The sequence below is a fragment of the Wyeomyia smithii genome, chromosome 1 (assembly GCF_029784165.1).
Source record: "Wyeomyia smithii strain HCP4-BCI-WySm-NY-G18 chromosome 1, ASM2978416v1, whole genome shotgun sequence".
NCBI classification, from domain to species: Eukaryota; Metazoa; Arthropoda; class Insecta; order Diptera; family Culicidae; genus Wyeomyia; species Wyeomyia smithii.
In genome coordinates, this window is record NC_073694.1 from 78153312 (window position 1) to 78172370 (window position 19059).

Here is a 19059-nt window from a genome sequence, read left to right on the forward strand (position 1 = left end):
TCATGTGACACTAGCCATTTTATACGCGTGAAATATATATGAAGTCGAAGTGGTTTATGTACATTGCACATGAGACGGTCTCCATATAAAGGAGCGGCCAAAATTACCAATATGCTAATTCCATATTCAGGATGTTTTTATCACATCATTTTGTAGTTTTTGATCTTTATTTTCATAATCTCTCAATGAAATCTTGATAGTTATATAGAACGGTTCATGTTGAAAAACGCCTCCAAAGTTACCTTTCTCAAAAATTAATGAAAAGAGTTTTCCTGGATATGTTGGAATAATAAAACCCTATTAAAGCTGTTATGGTATGTTTGCATACAATTAAAAGCTTATTATATTAACTTTATAAAACTGAGAGAGTAATTGATTTCAACCCTGCAGAGTCAACCGCAGGCCACGTAGAAAACATGTAAAATTCTCCTAAATTTGACCTTCAAAAACATTAAATGTAAGCACGTGTAAGCACAATTCCTGATTGTGTGCCTGAAAGCCCTGCTTAAGCTCTTCAAGAATCAGTGTTAAAAGTTTGCGGAATTTGCGTTTTTGTAGAAAAAGATGATTAAAAGTTTCCCATTTTTCATGAAAGTTTTCAATTTTTTGGTGATTTATCAACGAAGTTCATCATATATCGTACCAACTTGGTCCAAAACACATCGAGAATACCTAAAATTAGTATGATTATTGGTTTGTTTACACTGGCGATTTTTTTAATTTTTTCGAAAAATAATAAGATTGCCTAAATTCACGTGGTTTTTAGACAGCCCCTTGCCACCAAATGACAATATCATCTACAGTAGAAAACCAACAATTTGACATTAAAAAAATAATTTTGGCCGAGAATCTTAATTTTCCGTGCATTGGTAAGATTAAATCATACTTATTTTGCAAAGAAACCGTTAATTTTTAGTATTTCCATGTTAAACCAGTGCATAATCTTGTATTAGTACATTTTGTTTCAAATTCGTTGAACAGAATTTTATTCAGAGATTTTTCCAAAATTGCTTCTCATGAAAAATTGGTTGATGGCACATAGACCACTCTGTTCCGCAACGGTTCATATGTTGCCGTGCCTTCATGGTAAGCATTCTCACTAGAATATAGATCTTTTAATATTGAGAACATAACATGCATCTGAATAACAACGAACGTGTACAATGATGCGAAAAAACACCCCGACACGAACTTTGTCGTCCCTGGATCAGACTACCTTGATTGATGAACATTGTTATTTTATCATTGAATAATTTTGGCCGATCATAAATAATTTTGGCCGAGAATCTTAATTTTCCGTGCATTGGTAAGATTAAATCATACTTATTTTGCAAAGAAACCGTTAATTTTTAGTATTTCCATGTTAAACCAGTGCATAATCTTGTATTAGTACATTTTGTTTCAAATTCGTTGAACAGAATTTTATTCAGAGATTTTTCCAAAATTGCTTCTCATGAAAAATTGGTTGATGGCACATAGACCACTCTGTTCCGCAACGGTTCATATGTTGCCGTGCCTTTATGGTAAGCATTCTCACTAGAATATAGATCTTTTAATATTGAGAACATAACATGCATCTGAATAACAACGAACGTGTACAATGATGCGAAAAAACACCCCGACACGAACTTTGTCGTCCCTGGATCAGACTACCTTGATTGATGAACATTGTTATTTTATCATTGAAGTATGACCGTCAAATGACTATCGAGTGCCTCAGTCGTGGTGTAAAACTACACTTTGGGTCCACAGTGTCGAATCAACATGTATTTCATACAAATTTTAGCGAAGTTTTACCTAATCAGCTACAAAATTGACGGAATCGTTAATCCGCTAGAAGAATGCATTTATTATACGTAAGAGTAGTTAAATATTTTGTGATAATTTACAACATTCTTTACAATTAACTTAATCTTCCATATACCAAATTTGATTATATTAGGATTTCCCAATATGTATAGACTATTGAACTGTAACTGATTTGAACATCACGATGCGATTCTAAACAAATAACAAAACACATGCAATGAAGAAAACACGAAAAAACAGGAGTCGTTTTTGCATTTAAACATCAAAGGTTAAAGTTATAGTTGTAATAACATTAGGCCTTTACAAATTTTCTTTTCTTTTCGAGTCAGAGCCTTTTTTAAATATGTTGAGAATTAGAAGAGGAACAAAAATCAAGCTATTAATCATTATAATACCTAATGTGTTATTTTTTACCATTCATTCGCATGAAAGTTACAAACATCGTGACACAGACTAACAGACATAGCATTTGAACAAATTTCCAATAAAATCATCGTTCGGATGATACACTAGCACAATCTGCTGCCGTGTTCGCGCTGCGTCTTATTTTTCAACATCAGCGCTAGCGTACGTGCATGTGTCGAATTGGGAACCACAAAATATGTATGAGATTGCATGACAGGCGCCACAGACGGTGTTGTCGCGCGATGACTGTTCTTCGATGAGAAATTTGAAATAATAGTTTTTTGTGGCGATGGAGCTAGGCTCCAGTGTTACGTCTGTTAGTCTGTGGTCGTAACATGCCTAAACATTTTCATATTTCTTTTATCTTTCTGATGACTTTTATTTTTTACCTCCACTTGGGAATCTTCGATAACGTTGAACATCAAAATAATTTGAAATTGGTATTGACCTTATTTGTTTCTCTCTTCAATAGCATGTCCACCTCACTAAAAGTACCTCAATACTTAATTTTATTAGGAAACGCTATCTACACCTCTGTTCCCACCCATATCCGTTCGCACGATCTTTCAAAAGAACCGCGAGGCTGAAGGTTTGTATTCTCACTCTGGTTTCCAAGTTGCAGAGAAATCATGCATTCCGTTTTCAACTTGTGCCGTTAGTCTCCATAATCCTTACGACGCAGCATAATAAAAAAGCTTATAAACTTTATTTTTCGGAACTTCTACTGCTACTGACACTAATGTGAACGAATCTTCAGCTGGAGTCAGACAGAGATAGCATCGTTGCCCACTATAGTGCAAGCAATCACCAAGCTTTAGGTTTGTTGTTCCATGATCCGATTGGAAAGGCATAAAAGACACTGAATTTTATCCAATGTTTTCTAGTGTGCAATACTTCTTCCAAGTCTCATCATTGTCGGCAAAAACAACACCGGCAAGGCTTAATGAAATGGAAGTCGCTTTTGTCTCATGCGTTATCTGGTTCTTTCCGCATATGCTTCAATTTGTGTTTCCGTGCTCATAACTTTTCGGCTCCATCAAACGCTGCCACATGCGCTGGACGGCCGGTTTTTTGCAATATAAAACACACGCTAAAAAATTTATTCCACCTATTGGAAAATTTGTTTTTCTTAAAAAAAATCAACAATCAGAGAACAATCGGTGGAACAATATATTCGAATGCTAAATTATTAATCACTGGTGAACTTATCCTAAAATAATAATTTAACAATATAATTGTCTTCAATGCGAACAATGTACTTTATTAGTAGACAGCTAAACATTTCAATATTGCTAAAATCGCTTAAATATACAACATATTAAAAACACTGATTTGAATTAGTGTATAAGTATGGTTTGGTGAGCGGTAATTTGGAAGCACACCGCATTTGAAGTGAAATTATAGCTTTTCTTCCTAAAGGAAGGCAAAAGTTGCTCACTGGCAATTAGGAAAGTGAACGTCATAAAGTCATTCTGTGTATTCCTCCATTGAGCTTTGGTATATGTCCGGTTCAGCGCAGTACAGGATGCGTTTGACATTTCACGGTGGCACTGTGAATAACGGAAACGGAAGGCAGCTCATAAGACAGAGGGTTGAATCCTGATGAATAATTATTTCCTGCATATTGGCTTTTATCATAGTTCGTGTGGTAATGAACTCCTTTTCTTGCTCCCTGCGGCGACCAGTATGAATCACGCGAGATTCTTCTGCTGTTTTCATAGAATTATCCTTGCGTCGTTCGTTGGATCATCACCAACCTAGCCGTTAAATGGAATCATATCGCATAGAATTTAGCAACGAAACTGGCCTTCCTCTTTTGGGTAATATTGCCGTGCGTATACATATAAATATTTACAACTTACGTCATTGAATCGTTCTTGATTCATTTTTTGCTTGGGATTCTGTTATGAATTATTGTAACACTGTCTTACACATAAGTTGTCACGTAAACCAGTTACGATAATGTTCATCCTATAAAAGTGAAACACAGGCTGTTGTGTTGCTATACCTTTGTTGTTGTTTATGACCGTGTTCGACTTTTGTGCGAAAGTATACTTTTCGAACGAGTTGGAAAATGGTATTTTCATTTTCGAATGTGTTAAGTAAATAGATGTCCGAAAGTAAATATATTAATTAAATAGATGTTGAACGAAAATTGGATTTAAAATTTTCGGCACCTTCGTACGAATCTTTCGGTGGTTAAATAAATAATTGATTATTGTTGATTCAATTATCTCGTACCCCAGGTAAGTTAACAGCGAACTGTACTTTTTCATAGCTATTTTTGATGTGGTTAACTGAGGTCATGCGTGAATCAATACTTTCAGCCAGGCGACTTCCGGTTTCTTAAAAATAGCAGCAAATGACCAAATACCACCCAATATGGGTATTTGCTGGATTGTTATGATGCACTGAAGCCACAAATCGGCCTCAGATAACATTTTGAATTGTAAGATGGCGACTTCCGGTGTCTGGAAAACAGCCAAAAATGACCAAATACCACCCAATATGAGTGTTTCTTTAACCAGATTGACGCTCAGAGGTCAGAAATTGTTTCCAAATGCTATTTTGAAATCCAAGATGGCGACTTTCGGTTTCTGAATAACAGAGGCAGATTACCCAATACCACCCAATATGGGTATATCCGGAATTGTTATGATGCACTAAAGCCACAAATCGATATCAGACAACATTTGAAATTGTAAGATGGCGACCTCCGGTGTCCGGAAAACAGCCTAAAGTGACCAAATACCACCCAATATGAGTATCTCTGGAACCAGAATGATGCAAGGAGCTAAAAATTGACCTCAGACATCAGTTTTAATTGTAAAATAGCAACTTCTGGGAAACAGCGAAAAATAACCGAATACTACTACATATGGATATGTCCGTAATCGAAATGATGGAAATGATGGAAAACAACGAAAATAACTGAAATGCATCCAATATATTCCTGGAATAGAGGTGATGTACCAAAGCCAAAAGTCGAGGATGTTGTCATTCCGATAAAACCAATCATTTCAAACGTTATGAACAAATCGCAAGGAATCAATGAATTTGAAATGTTTAAAATTATTAAATTAAACATTAAAATAGGCGGAACGAAGTTTGCCGGGTCAGCTAGTGGAAATATATATATCGCACAGTGCTTAGAGTAGTGTATATGTCTTATCTTATTTTTCAGTTTGTGGAAAAAATAAATGTAATATAGAATAAAGAAAATCATGAATTTTTATTGTCTTTTTTATTTGGCCATAGTACTTAATCTTGCGCGTCTTATTTTTAAAACCGTCTGATAGCGAGAATCGTCGCTGAGTTACGCATATTAGATTTCAATAGGGCCAGTATCTAAATGATTATTTATGTTACAAAAACAACGCGTTTGATTTGTAACATGCTCTAAGCGATTATTTATAACAATAACAGAAAAACACCAAAAAAAAATTCTGAGTGAAAATGACAAAATATTCAAACATCCATAACTTTTTAACTTTACGAACTAATTTCATTTTTGTCATACGACTTACATTTTAAGTTTAGTAAAGCGGGCAATGTATGCAGTTTACGAGAATGCGAAAATGAACGGGAATAGAAGGTGTGACTTTTAGGCTTAGAAAAATTTTTCCCTCGTCCAGACGGGACTCGAACTCGCAAACTTTGTTGTCTCCGGCAAGGTGTTTTAGCCAATTAAACTACTGGGAAAGGTATAACTAGTTCTAAACCAAAGTCGAATCATCCTCTACTATTGTGTTCCCGTATCTCAGCACGCCACGATGAACTGCACACTTTTCGCATTCTCGTGAACTGCATACATTGCCCGCTTTGGAAGAAGAAGTGCGTGAAATAGGGTCCACTGCACGGAATTCCCTTTCTCCAGAATTTGGCCACCGATTTCGGCTCCCTGCCGCTGTAGTTCTCGAGCAAGCAAGCCAGCCCGCGCCGGTTCACTGAAAGATCGGACGTTCCAAGTACCCAATTTCCAATCGTTTACCTTAATCTTTTTCCGTGTTCGTAGCCTAGGTCTTTGCCAATTGATCTGTTCCGTATTTCTAAATTCGTTGTTCGTGGTTGAAGAAAGGTTTCGGTATGCTACCTTACCAGGGTCGCGATACCTACATCCTGCTGATGGCGCTGCCATCTTAGGTGTAGCTGGCGGAATACAGCATTCCATAATTCAGCCGCCCGCTCCGGGTCAGACGCTGTTGTACGCCGCCCCTATGGGGATACAGCCGCGTACGACCCCCAGTCAGCATACGACCATAGTCTCCACCGGGGGTTGGTTACCCGATCTCCGCTGAAGTTACTCGTATTCCGGTTGGCACCACGTGGAGGTTGGGATAGGAGTTGTTGGACAGAGGTGAATGGCCGCATAAGGGTCTCAAGTTACATGTGTCCAGCCATTTGCCAACATTGCCCGCTTTACTAAACTTAAAATGTAAGTCATGTGTGTGTGTGGAACCTATCTCTCTCCCACTGTCTGGCAGTGATAATGTGAAACAAAGACAGCTGCAGTATAATTTCATTTCTTCAATTTTCTTTGTTTCGGGATCAAGAAGGTGTTAGCTCTACCGATTTTCCAAAGATCCATGACAGAATGACTGAGTACTTGTAGCGCATTCCGAAATCCTTTTCCCGTCGGCAAGCCCCGCCCGAAAACAATAGTAGAGTCATTGGGATTCTGCTATTGTGTTCAGACTTTCGATTTATTTGATGTTACTTTCGTATCAAAGAAATCGACCCGTATATAATAATAATATTATGAAATGATGTTTGTATGGCGGTATAGGAAGAATTTATCTAGTTTTGTTCAATGTATGGAAAGTGTCCGTTATGTTGTGCTTAAATAAAATGGATGAAATAAATATTAGTCTATTTCACGACATATCATTGTCCAATTCACGACATGTTATTGTGTTGATTTCTGCGGCTGGAAACATGAATTAAAATCAGTTATTACAACAACATTGCAGCGCAACCATTCATCGTACAAAGTCATCGAAACAATATAGATATGATAATGAACATATAATGTGAGATTAATATAATTGAATTACAAAATACAACAAGAATCACTAGGGCATGTAAAGAAGATCCCAGCCGAGTGTCTTCCATAGTTGAAACTGCAAACCTTTGAAGTAGAAAGCGCAAAAAATAACGTCTATAGCCTGATTATAAGAAGGCCATATTGATCATAAAATAAGTGTATGATGTTTCTGAGTGTTTTATTTCTAGTAGATTTTAAGATCAGAAGACTGCAATACATCATGTCATTGAGCTATTAATTTTGTTTTGTAAAAAGGTGCTTGATTATTTGAGTGATGTGATTTAGGAATTATATTTTGATGCTTTCTACAACCAATAAATAATGTTTTGATATTCTTTAATTTCGACAAATTTTGTTTTACAGTTATGGTTTCATTCATAACTTATTCGATTTCAGAACCAGATTCTTCTTCACTGCCTTCTATATTATAAATTTCTTCCACTTTGTTTTTAAAGTCTGTTTTGTTCATTGCCAGATTGTGCCATCCTACTTCAGTAATATCATTTAATTTAGATTTGTCTTCATTGATTGTGTCATTCCAAGTTTTTGCTGGCCTTCCCCTTTTCTTCTCTTTAAATTCTAATTTTTCTGCTATTTTCAATGGATGTCCTGCTTCTCTCCTTTGTATATGAGCCCAATATTTAAGTCTCTTAACTCGTACTCTGTTTATTGCCGTTTTTCCTTTAACTCCTTTAACTCCTTTAACTTTAACTTTAACTCTGCCCTTAGGTCTATCTCTAGATAATTTCAACAATTCACTAACAATTTGAAACTCGTACCTGGCAACAGATTTTCTGTTTCTCTTGACTAAAGCCGCTGATTTTAGTCCATACGTTTTTGCGGGAGATAGAACTGTTAAATATATCAGTTTTGCTATGTGCCAGCTGGGTTTCATTCTTTTCATGAACTCCAAAACTATTTTTGTATTATTTATAGCCTGTCTGCATCTGATTCTAGTTGTGTTCGGTCTGTCCAGTGTTCCGATGAAATAGGTTCCCAGATATCTCATTGTCTTTACTACTTGCTACATTTCGTTATCTAGCTTTAGGTTATCTGGTATGTTTCTATCTGACTTAGGCTCTCTTATTAGGATTTTGCTTTTTTCGGAGTTCATTTCTAACCCTACTTTTTTTAACTCTTCTTTCAAAATTTTAATGAATTTTTCCATCTCTTTTATATTTTTTGTTATTACCAATATATCATCCGCGAAAGCTAAAACAACTGGTAGACCTTTCTTGTGTAATTCCAGCAAATTCAATCTCGGAAATTTTCTCTTAACTTGATGTAAAACTTCCTGGATAATTAGAGTGAATATAAATGGCGACATTGGACATCCCTGTTTAATGCCTCTAACCTTCCTTATTTGTTCAGATTCTATTTCTTCCCACAAGATGCTTGTACGTTCGCAATTAATCGCCTGTCTAACCCGATTAATGATATGTTGTGGTACTGACAGTCCTTGAAGTATACTTTCCATAGATTCTAGTTTTACTGTATCGACACTTTTTTTTATGTCCAATGATGCAACAATTAATGTTTCTCCACTGTTCCAATAACTTTATAAATACCTCCTTGCGTAGAACATCTGATCGTCTGTGGACCTATTGTTGACAAAAGCTGCTTGGTGATAACCAGGTTCTCCCGCGTATTCTTTCAGCCTTTTTACTAACCATGTAGCATAAATTTTGTAACCTAAGTTGCATAATGTAATTCTTCTAAAATCCGATGTACTTTTGGTTATTTTCTTTTTTGGTATGGGTATTTGCAAGGTTTCTCTCCATTGTTCTGGTATTTTGTTGGATTCCCACACTTTTTTTATGATCATCCACATTTCATTCAAAACCTGTTCATTAGCATACTTCAGATATTCATTCCTCAGTCCGTCCTTTCCTGCTGGTTTTTCATTGGTTAATTTTTTTATTATATTTTGTATTTCATTTCTTGTTGGGTGTGGTGTTAGTTCTTCTTTGTCGGCTGGGATTACCATGTGTTCTCCTATTGATTCTTTTAACTACGTTATCCACTTTGACATGGGTATAAGAGGATTTTTTGATTTTTTCTTCTGTGTAAACCTTTTAAATAATTGTAGGATCTTTTGATTCGTTCCCCTACTTCGTAATCTTTTAAATCATTGAAAAATTTTATGATTTCGAGCTCCTTGTGATCTTGGATTGTTTTTCTGTAGTCTTGTCTCTTGATTTCCATGTCAGTTCTATACCACTGGGTATCCATACCTCTTTCTTTTGCTCTCCTAACTTTATTCCTAGCTTTTAACAACGCTCTTTTCGCAGTTTTTCTCTTAGGCGTTAACGGTATATTTTTTGTTTTCAGTATTTCTTTAGCACTTTTGTTAATTATTTTTGACAAATTTTTCATATGCTTCACTTATTCCATCGTTTTCTATGTTAAGTGGTTCTTTTTTTTTTTCTTCATCGTTAAGTGTTTCTTGTCTACCTAGAATTTCATGATATATTTCTTGTGTTTCTTTTTGTTGTAGTGCACTTGCTCTTAGTATTTTTGGTAGTTTGTTGCTGTTATCCATTATGCGTTTAGTTGTAGTTTTAATTCCAACGACTATTAATTTGTGATCAGTTCTCAAGGACGTCCATTTTGCTCTGATATTTTTGATCTTCAAAGCAGTTTTTGTGTCTACTACAACGTGATCTATTTGCGACATTTGTGTTCCGTTAGTCCATGTTGTTAATAATGATTTGCCATACCTCATAGATATTATTTTCAAGTTGTGCATTTTTAAAAACATTTTCAAATATTCTCCGTTCTCATTAGATTCGTCGTGTCCCATATACTTTCCCAACAATTCAATTTCATCCTTTTCTAAATCTGTCTTTCCAATTTGGGAGTTGAAATCCCCCATGATATTCATTTTTTGTTTTTTTGGATTACCTATTACATAATTTCCTAGATCGGCATAAAATGAATTCACATTATTATTTGGGGCATGGACGTTCAGTATCAGTATTCAAATTCATCTTGGTTAAATTCAATAATTGAACTCATACAGTTTTTATCGATGTTTCTAATACTTTTAAGTGTGAAATTGGAGTTTTTGTTTCTGGGTATCGCAAGGCCTCTTATCCTATTATTTGTTTTCCAGTCAGAGATTATCCATTCATAGTTGTTTGTTTCGACTCTCACTCCTTCTACATTTACTTCCTGTAGTACAGCTATTTCGATATATTCTTCTTTTAATATTTCATCTATTTCTTCCCGTTTATTTAGTCCACAACATCCTCTTACGTTTATTGTAGCGATTTTCATATAGTTCATTCGATGTTGATTATGTACAGGCCCAAACTGTTTTATTTCTTTTTTAATTTCGTTGTTTTTCTTCTTAGCAACTATGTTTTCAACACTATCTACTTGTATTACTCCTGATTCTATTGAAACGAATAGTCTAATCTCTTCTTTATGTGTATTCATGTTGCCAGGTCAAAATTCTATGATTTCATTTTCATCCGCTGTCACTATTTTTTTCTCCGTCATGTTCGCAATTGCATTCCACAGAAACGGTCCTGGTAGAAGTTTCACGTCTTCATTTGACTTTACTTTCATGTAATGCTTTATGTCTATCAGAAGTGCCACTGGTAGTTCTTTGAAATATTCTGTTTCTGGATTCAAATTGCTCAGTTGGTGACTTATCGCCCATAAATAACTATGTTTGCCTCTAGTCATTTTTCTTATTTTAATTCTGTAGTCTTTAATCGAGATCCAATTACATTTTTGTTGTGTTCTTACATTTTGGTCCTCTAATTCAATATTCGATTCCGTTGTTTCGTCTTGTCCAGGATTGTTTTCCCTTGGTTGATCATGAGGTGAGTCAATCAATATTTTGTTAATTTCCCTTGACACTATGGTTTCTTCATTCAATGTTATATTATCAGCCGCATTATTATTTTGTTCCAAACCCTTATCTTCGTTCTCCTTTCCATCCGTTTTTAGTTCTTCTAATTCATTTTTTTTATCCTTCATTGTATCTGTTTGTTTGTTCCAATGGAAATTTTCATTTTCTGTTTTGTTTTTCTCGAGTTTCTCCAAAATGCTATTATAGTGATTGCTTCCATTGTAGTGTAGCTGGATTGGTTCCGAAGCATTGTTTATATCGTTGAAGATTGAAATTGGCTCGAGATTCGGGTTGTATATTCTTATATTTCTTTTCAACATTTTTTCAACAGCTAAGATTGATTCAGTTCCGGCCCATGTACCATATTTGGCCAGTTTCTCTAGAAACTTCATCTCTTTTTGATTTTCATCGACTTCATCGTATATTTGATTACCTTCGGCGATAACCTCTTCTATGAGCACCTCTCGAAACTCCGCTTCATGTAACTAAATGTACTCTATAACTGCGGCCCTCAGATCCATTGCCTGACTTCTAAAAGCTTCATCGAACACCCGCAAACCTATGTTTAATTTGGGATTTGAAACATGCATATCTTTATTATCAATCATTTCATAATTAAATGTACATGTGATTTGCTGGATTACTGAATAAAAAAAAACAATTGCCATCTCCAGGCACCCCCACCACTGTCTTCTCTAATCCACCGTTTATACGAACCACATCAGTTCTCATCAGTCTTGAGCTCACGTAATTCGTCCTTTTTGCTTCCATTTCAACCACTTTCGAACCAAATTTATGCAGCTTTTGAACCTTGGTAGTCGCTTTCAAAAGTCCACTGTGTAGTAAAATGATATGTTTCACGCGCAATTATTTTTCCGATCCCCTTAATTCTTATTGGAATTATGGAATCCCCAAAGAGAATTGTAGAGTTTTATACTTAGCTCAGTTTGTCATCAAAGTTGGCCATGTAAATAATATATCATAGTAAGTAAGATTGTATAAAATTTTACCGGTATGAACATTACACGAGCCTTCCATACCTCTGCCACCAAGACCTGCATTGACTTCGCGACTCTGATATCATTACAACCTGTATGAATTTCACCGTAATATCTCATACCTTCACCCCGCCGACACTCCACTATACGAGCCAATTCAGATAATGTGAGGAAGAGGAATGGGCCAAAATTGATATGATCATCACCATATTCGACCCATATCCGTGATTTGAACCAATTTGGCTCGCGCAGGCAAGTCTACAAAATCCGCACACAATTTTAGAAAGACTCTGCCAAAAATCGGCAGGAGCCATGAAAAATCTGCAAACATTTGCGAATCAATAAAAACTGCACACGGACTAAATTTAGAAAGTAATCGAGAAAAAGTTTTGCAGACGAATCTAATATAGGTATAATTAACTCACATCTTGGTATTGTTAGTTTTTCATGTTGCTCGAAAAAAAATTTTGCTGCAATGCCAGCCAAATCAGAAGTGCCAAAACTGCAATATATCACATCACCAACACTAATACTTATCTTTAATATTCTCCTCGTCAGGAGAGCCATGGCGTTGTTGCGAGCAGTGTCGTACGCGGTAGATTTTAGCATCGACACCAGCACTAACACCAACACTATGCCATCATGAGGCCACGAAGCGAATTTTTTTTTTTTTAATAACCAAATACTCGAGTTGAGGTTCCATTTGCACTTATAGGCAGCGTTGCCAGGTATCCAGATTTAGCTGGATTATCAAGATTTTTGAACATGTATCCAGGTAGACAGCTTTGATGTCCAATTATCCAGATTTTTCATGGATGATCCAGATTTAATCCAGATTTTATTTTCTCTGTTCCACAAAAAGGTCATCACTTCAATTTTGGCGCGAAATTTTGCAATTTTGTCACCTCAAATTTTGCGTACCCCAAAACTTTTATTCGAAAAATTAACCTTTCACCCCACGAAATGACTGCCAGATTTTTTCCAGATTTTTATTTTGCCTTTTCCAGATTTTTGAAAAAATTACCTGGCAACGCTGCTTATAGGCATGCCTCCACTTTCACCGGTAGACTGAATTAAAATAACTAACTCGCACTCAACTCCAACCACTTTACATTCCGAAAACAATGCAAATTATATATTTTTCGCGAGCCGCAAATTTGCAAACCTGTAAAACTTAGCAGTGTTGCTGGATCCCACTTAAAATGTAAGTCATATGACAAAAATGAAATTAGTTCATAAAGTAAATTTAGCCAACGGAGCTCTTCCGTGATACGCGTTTGGGGTTTGGCCACCAACTGAAGTGTCTCATCGCTTGCGTCGCCGTAGATATAATGAGTCGTTATAAACAGTGTGCGTGAAGAGACCACTCTCTCAGTTACAGAAATAAACTCCCACAGGGCAGTGTGTGCAGTTCATCGTGGCGTGCTGGGATACGGGAACACAATAGTAGAGGGTGATTCGACTTTGGCTTAGAATGAGTTATACCTTTCCCAGTAGTTTAATTGGCTAGAACACCTTGCCGGAGACAACGGAGATTGCTGGTTCGAATCCCGTCTGGACGAGGGAAAATTTTGTCTAAGCCTAAAGACACATTTTCTATGCCCGTTCATTTTCGCATTCTCGTAAACTGCATACATTGCCCGCTTTACTAAATATAACTTTTTTGTTTTTCATTTTACCATCACCAAGTTTTGACAGATAGTAATAAATCCGGAGTGATTTGCGATAGGGGCGCAACTGGCAAAAGATAAACATTGGGAAATATCAGTTTGAAAATTTGCAAGTAAATTTTCAAATCGTAATTTCAAAAATGACTAACATTAACATCAATACAAAAAATCGACGTAAAGTAAACCTGTCTTACAGTTGTCTAACAATACTACATCAAATTTGTGCATTTATGGCTAAAATCTGCGCTTTTCTTTTAACCCTTTTCAAATGAGCCTTAAAGCATTCTGACGAACGAGATTCGCCCACCTTTATTTAGCCTTGTTTCTATTTTACTACAGTTGCGCCCCTGTAAATGCGCCTTTATTCTGAAAACAATGTTGATCCGCCCTTTAATGTCGCCTGTTAACGAAATATTTTCGCAAATAAGCCCGTTGCTTCAAAACAATGTAAAGGGCCTAATTCCAAAGTATCTTTTGTTTTGGATAAACTGTTTTTCGCCCTTCACTAGAAACTTGATTTAAATAATTTTATCGATTCATACAAAAGAAAGGATTCATGCGATGAATTTTGTAAGTCTTCTCGAAACCAATGGTGTAATAAAACGATTTGTTTACATTTTGTTAGTTGCGCCCTAATCGCGAATCATTCCGAAAATATTGTCGTCTTCAATGTGTAAAAAAATTAGATTTTTAAAAAAAGGTACTTTTTGAGATATTTTAGATTTTGTGACAATTTGAAATATTTGGCCCAGAAAAAAGAAATATTTTTACAGTGTATATATTTTTTTAGAAACGGAAGAAAGAGAGAACAATAAAAAAATGGCTTTTCGAGATAGCGAGGGGTGAGTGGATTTAAAATGATATAAAACAGTGTTACCGGATTGTATGACGTTTTCACTAAATACGCAAATAAAGAGTAACACTTTGTTCCTAAATTAACTTTGTTTTCATGTCAATTTATCTGGAAATAAGTAAAATATTACACTGGCCGACAAAAGCAAAAAAAATCTGCTCTAAAGCTCGAAATAGATGGAAACATTCTGCCCTAAAGCACGAGAGATTATAGCTTTTTTAACTTTTTCTGTGAAATTTGGTGCCTCTAGCCAGTGCAGAAATTTATCAACTCACGTGAAAGTGTTGCATAGTAATTGCTCGCCGGGTTCGTCTTCAACGCTATGTTTACGAGAAAACACAATGAAGTCGCTGAAAAAATGTTGGTGACTGGGGCACCAAAATTCACAGGAGTGGATAAAACCCTATAATCTTTTTTTTTTCTAATTTGAGCTTTCGGACCACACCTGTGTTGACCAGTTCTATCAACTAATTCTAACGTTCAAAATCAAAAACTCTATTTCAACTATAAAGCAACATCCACATACATCTCAAAACAGAAATCCGGCGCATGATTAAGTTCGTTTCGATGCAGTATTACACAAAAAATGAGTACAAACATAAAAATTTTACTGATTGACGAAATTTGTTCTATTTATAAAAAGTTTTTATACTATTATTTCATTGAATGAGTATAGCGCTGAGTTATACATTATACGTTACGAAGTAGATTGTTAATGAACGCTTTTTTTTTCAAAACCGTTAAACTAAAAAGTAATGGTCCAGCTGATGTCCACCTCCCATTAGTAGAAGTACATTATCGTCCATGATTCGTCCATCCCATTTTCGCCCACATTCTCTACGGTGGTGTCTACAATGGAGGCAAGAAAGACAAAAAAAAAGAAATGTATTCCTAGAAAGTGAAATTAAACGCCATAACGAGGACGATGAATAGAAATGAAATAAAAATCTCAGCACAGTCAGCTGTCTGATTTTGGCAGCTCTCCTCCCAGTGGACTGGGAGCATCATCCCGCAATCTTGGCGACAAGATTTTTATTGTTACACCATTTCTCCTGGTTCAGGCTGTCCGCAAGCAGACATGTCGTTTTATGGAAGCCATTTCAGATCGGACCAGACTGGACTAAAGGGTGGCTTCGTATATTGACTACAGCTGTAGTACCCGCTCCATCGCTGGAACTTCATCTTACGTTCCTCTCCTTCCTCAATGAGTATTACATTTCAGTGCCAATTGAAGGTGCTGAGGTGAAATTTGATTGTCCTCAACTCAAACAGTATCTGGTGCACATCAACTGCCACAAATCGCTCGGTTAGCCCTTGCATCTAAAGCGTTGACGTTTTCCAAAATTTATTTTCACTTCACATCCTTGGTGAAAATTTTGGTAGTAATTTCAAACGCTAGATAAAATAGCTTTGCGAATCGTAATGAAATGAGGAACTAAAACTAATTCGTTAATTCTAGAGTTAGTAATATTCGAAACCGTACATTCATGGTGGCCGTTTTGACTATATACGTTAGCAAATTAACTTTACGTTGGTAAATTAAATTTATTTCCATTTACAGGTTGATCTCCGTCACATCGACGAAGTAAACGATACCAATGTTGTGGAGATTGGTGTGGATTTGTCGGAGTTTTACACGTCGGTTGAATGGGATATCCTGGAAGTTCCTGCAGTTAGGTAATCATATATACATAGGTGTATATACACTGTATATGTAAATATGTATATAAATAAATATATACAATATATATATATATATATATATATATATATATATATATATATATATATATATATATATATATATATATATATATATATATATATATATATATATATATATATATATATATATATATATATATATATATATATATACATTTCTACGTTCAGAAATAAACGAGACATGAAATATATGCATTAGAAGTTGACAATATTGAGTAAAATAAAAAAAAGTGTACCAAATTTTGTCAATTGATTTGCTTATAATTTCTAACGTGTTCAAGTTAACAAGCATGACATTGCATTAAAGCGTTTCTTTTATTCTTTCCTCTACTATTTACATGCTTACAAATTCTATCAACGCATCGCCATCATCTGAACCATCCGGGTTTTTCTTTGCGATCGACGCTGAAACGTGCCCTACATCACCAACGACCCAACACCCAACGCCAAAACCCGGATAACTTGCGTCGGGCTACTGATGGGTGGGTGCGACAAATTTTTCACCCCGACTACTTCATCTGCAACCGGCTCCTTTCCTTCGTTCGATAGAAATGAAAAATTCTACACATGTTGTGATGAACCGTATCTCGATATCACTTTCAACATTACGATGCGTCGCAAAACGTTGTTTTATACCGTAAATTTAATTATTCCTTGCATGGGGATCAGTTTCCTAACGATACTGGTGTTCTACCTGCCGTCAGATAGTGGGGAAAAGGTGAGTAGTAAAATGTGTCCCACAGGAATGTAATCTAAAGACAAGTGGTTAAACGTGTTCATCTGCCACGAACCAACTGCTTCAAACAGCGTTCGAACTAAATTTTTATTTGTTAAAGCGTTTTAACGCTAATGCTGATGCAAGGCATTCCAAAAAAATTTGCAGAAACTTGAATTTTATTTTTTTTAATTTTTTTGCGCATCGTTTATTTTGTCGAAGTCAAACTGGTTTTATATTCTAATAATTGAATTATACATTGTTATTCAATAGAGTTAATTTAACAAGGCGCAAAACATCTTATACACTTATATTATGAACTTTTTTTTTCTCAGGGGATACAATAATATTAGCAACTTTTACAACAAGCTCTCTTATTAAAATTATTTTCTATTTTTGAATTGCAATTTCAGTTAAGTTCAATGACTTATTTTGATTGATGATATTGTGAATCTGAGTTAACCTTCATTGAATCCTAAAAAAAACTTACGTTGTTTACCCTGGTGTGTGGTTTTCCACACATATAACTTTTCAATTTATTTTGGACAAAAAACAACTTAATTTTGCCCCAAAGATATTTTTTTCAATTAGTGCTCACATATCTGAAGCTATAGATACCAAACAATCCTATTTCTAAAATCGGATAGGGTGTGTATGTGTGCGGAAGTATGTGTATGTGTGTTTATTTTCATTCTTACGACCAATATATCTCGATTTTCTCAGCATCGGCTGAACCGATTCGATTGTTCTTAGTCGCGTTTGAAAGAGCTTAAAGTCTAGTTATTTAATGGTAAATATCGTTTTGATCCGAAGGTTCATTCAGAAATGACGTAACAAAATGTGGTCAGCTTATAAAGGAACTGATAAACCAACCGGTTTTTTCCAGAGGTTTGACTGATTTGAGTCCTTTTGGTGCTAGATGCGTTTGTTGGGATTTGGAGGGTAGATTTTTATTTAAAAATATACTTAAAATTAAATGATAATTTCGAAAGATATGTTGAAATAAAAAAACTTGTGGATACGCCTAGTACATTGCAGTATCTTGGAGGTAACTAATTGAATGATATTATGCGTAGTGTACAAAAACAATCTTGAAAAATACATTATCTCATCTGTTTGATCCGATGGTTCATGAAAAAGTTACGAAACAAAACGTTTTTACATGATACGACCAATTAAACATGCTATGATAGCAATTGAACAAAAAAAATCCTAACATCGGTTTGACCAAATGAAGCAATTCGGTGCTAGGAATGTTCGTAAGAAAATTCTGAAATCCATGCTAAGCAAAGTAAGCAAAGCCTTGGTGCTACATTCCGATTCGGAACTCGACGTTTTGTTTATTATACACAGACTTCGCAGTCAACTGTTTAGTGTAAAGGACAATTGCGGAGCTAGCGCTACGATCCTACTAACACTAACAGCTTATCCCGAGCCGAGAGCCGAGCCGAACCCACGACGACTGGCTTGTTAGACCATCTCGGGAGATCCATTCTAAATTTATTTCAATATACCTAAAAGTGCGAGTACACTTGTCTTGCAGTAGACATGAAACTGAGTAAATATTAAACACTGCTCAACCAAGCTGTGCAAACACTAAATAGGTACTTTTTGCATTAGCGTATTCGTAACCCATATGTGTGAAAATTCTCACACTGGGATGAAACAAATAAACACATACTTTTACACATGTCCCACGTAGCCTTTTGATTTATATATTCATGTTGCGAATTACAAGAATGCACCTATATACCTTCCTAAATTCAGTCAAATCGTTGAAAAAAAAAATCAATTAGTTTATCAGTTCCCATATAAACTGATCACATTTTGTTACGTCATTTTTGAATGAACCTTCGGATCAAAACTATATTTACCATTAAATAACTAGACTTTAAGCTCTTTCAAACGCGACTATGAACAATCGAATCGGTTCAGCCGGTGCTGAGAAAATCGAGATATATTGGTCGTAAGAATGAAA

The 19059-nt window shown here is 35.5% G+C and overlaps 1 protein-coding gene across 5 annotated transcripts in view; it reads left to right on the plus strand.

Moving 5' to 3' along the window:
* Nucleotides 1-19059, plus strand: part of LOC129717858 (acetylcholine receptor subunit alpha-like) — a 503655-nt gene that overhangs the window by 419183 nt on the left and 65413 nt on the right. For all 5 annotated transcript variants that reach the window (XM_055668087.1, XM_055668083.1, XM_055668082.1 and 2 more), the window contains 2 exons: nt 16203-16318; nt 16916-17084. In XM_055668087.1, the coding sequence (XP_055524062.1) occupies nt 16203-16318; nt 16916-17084 (285 nt within the window). The remainder of the gene's footprint in view (nt 1-16202; nt 16319-16915; nt 17085-19059) is intronic.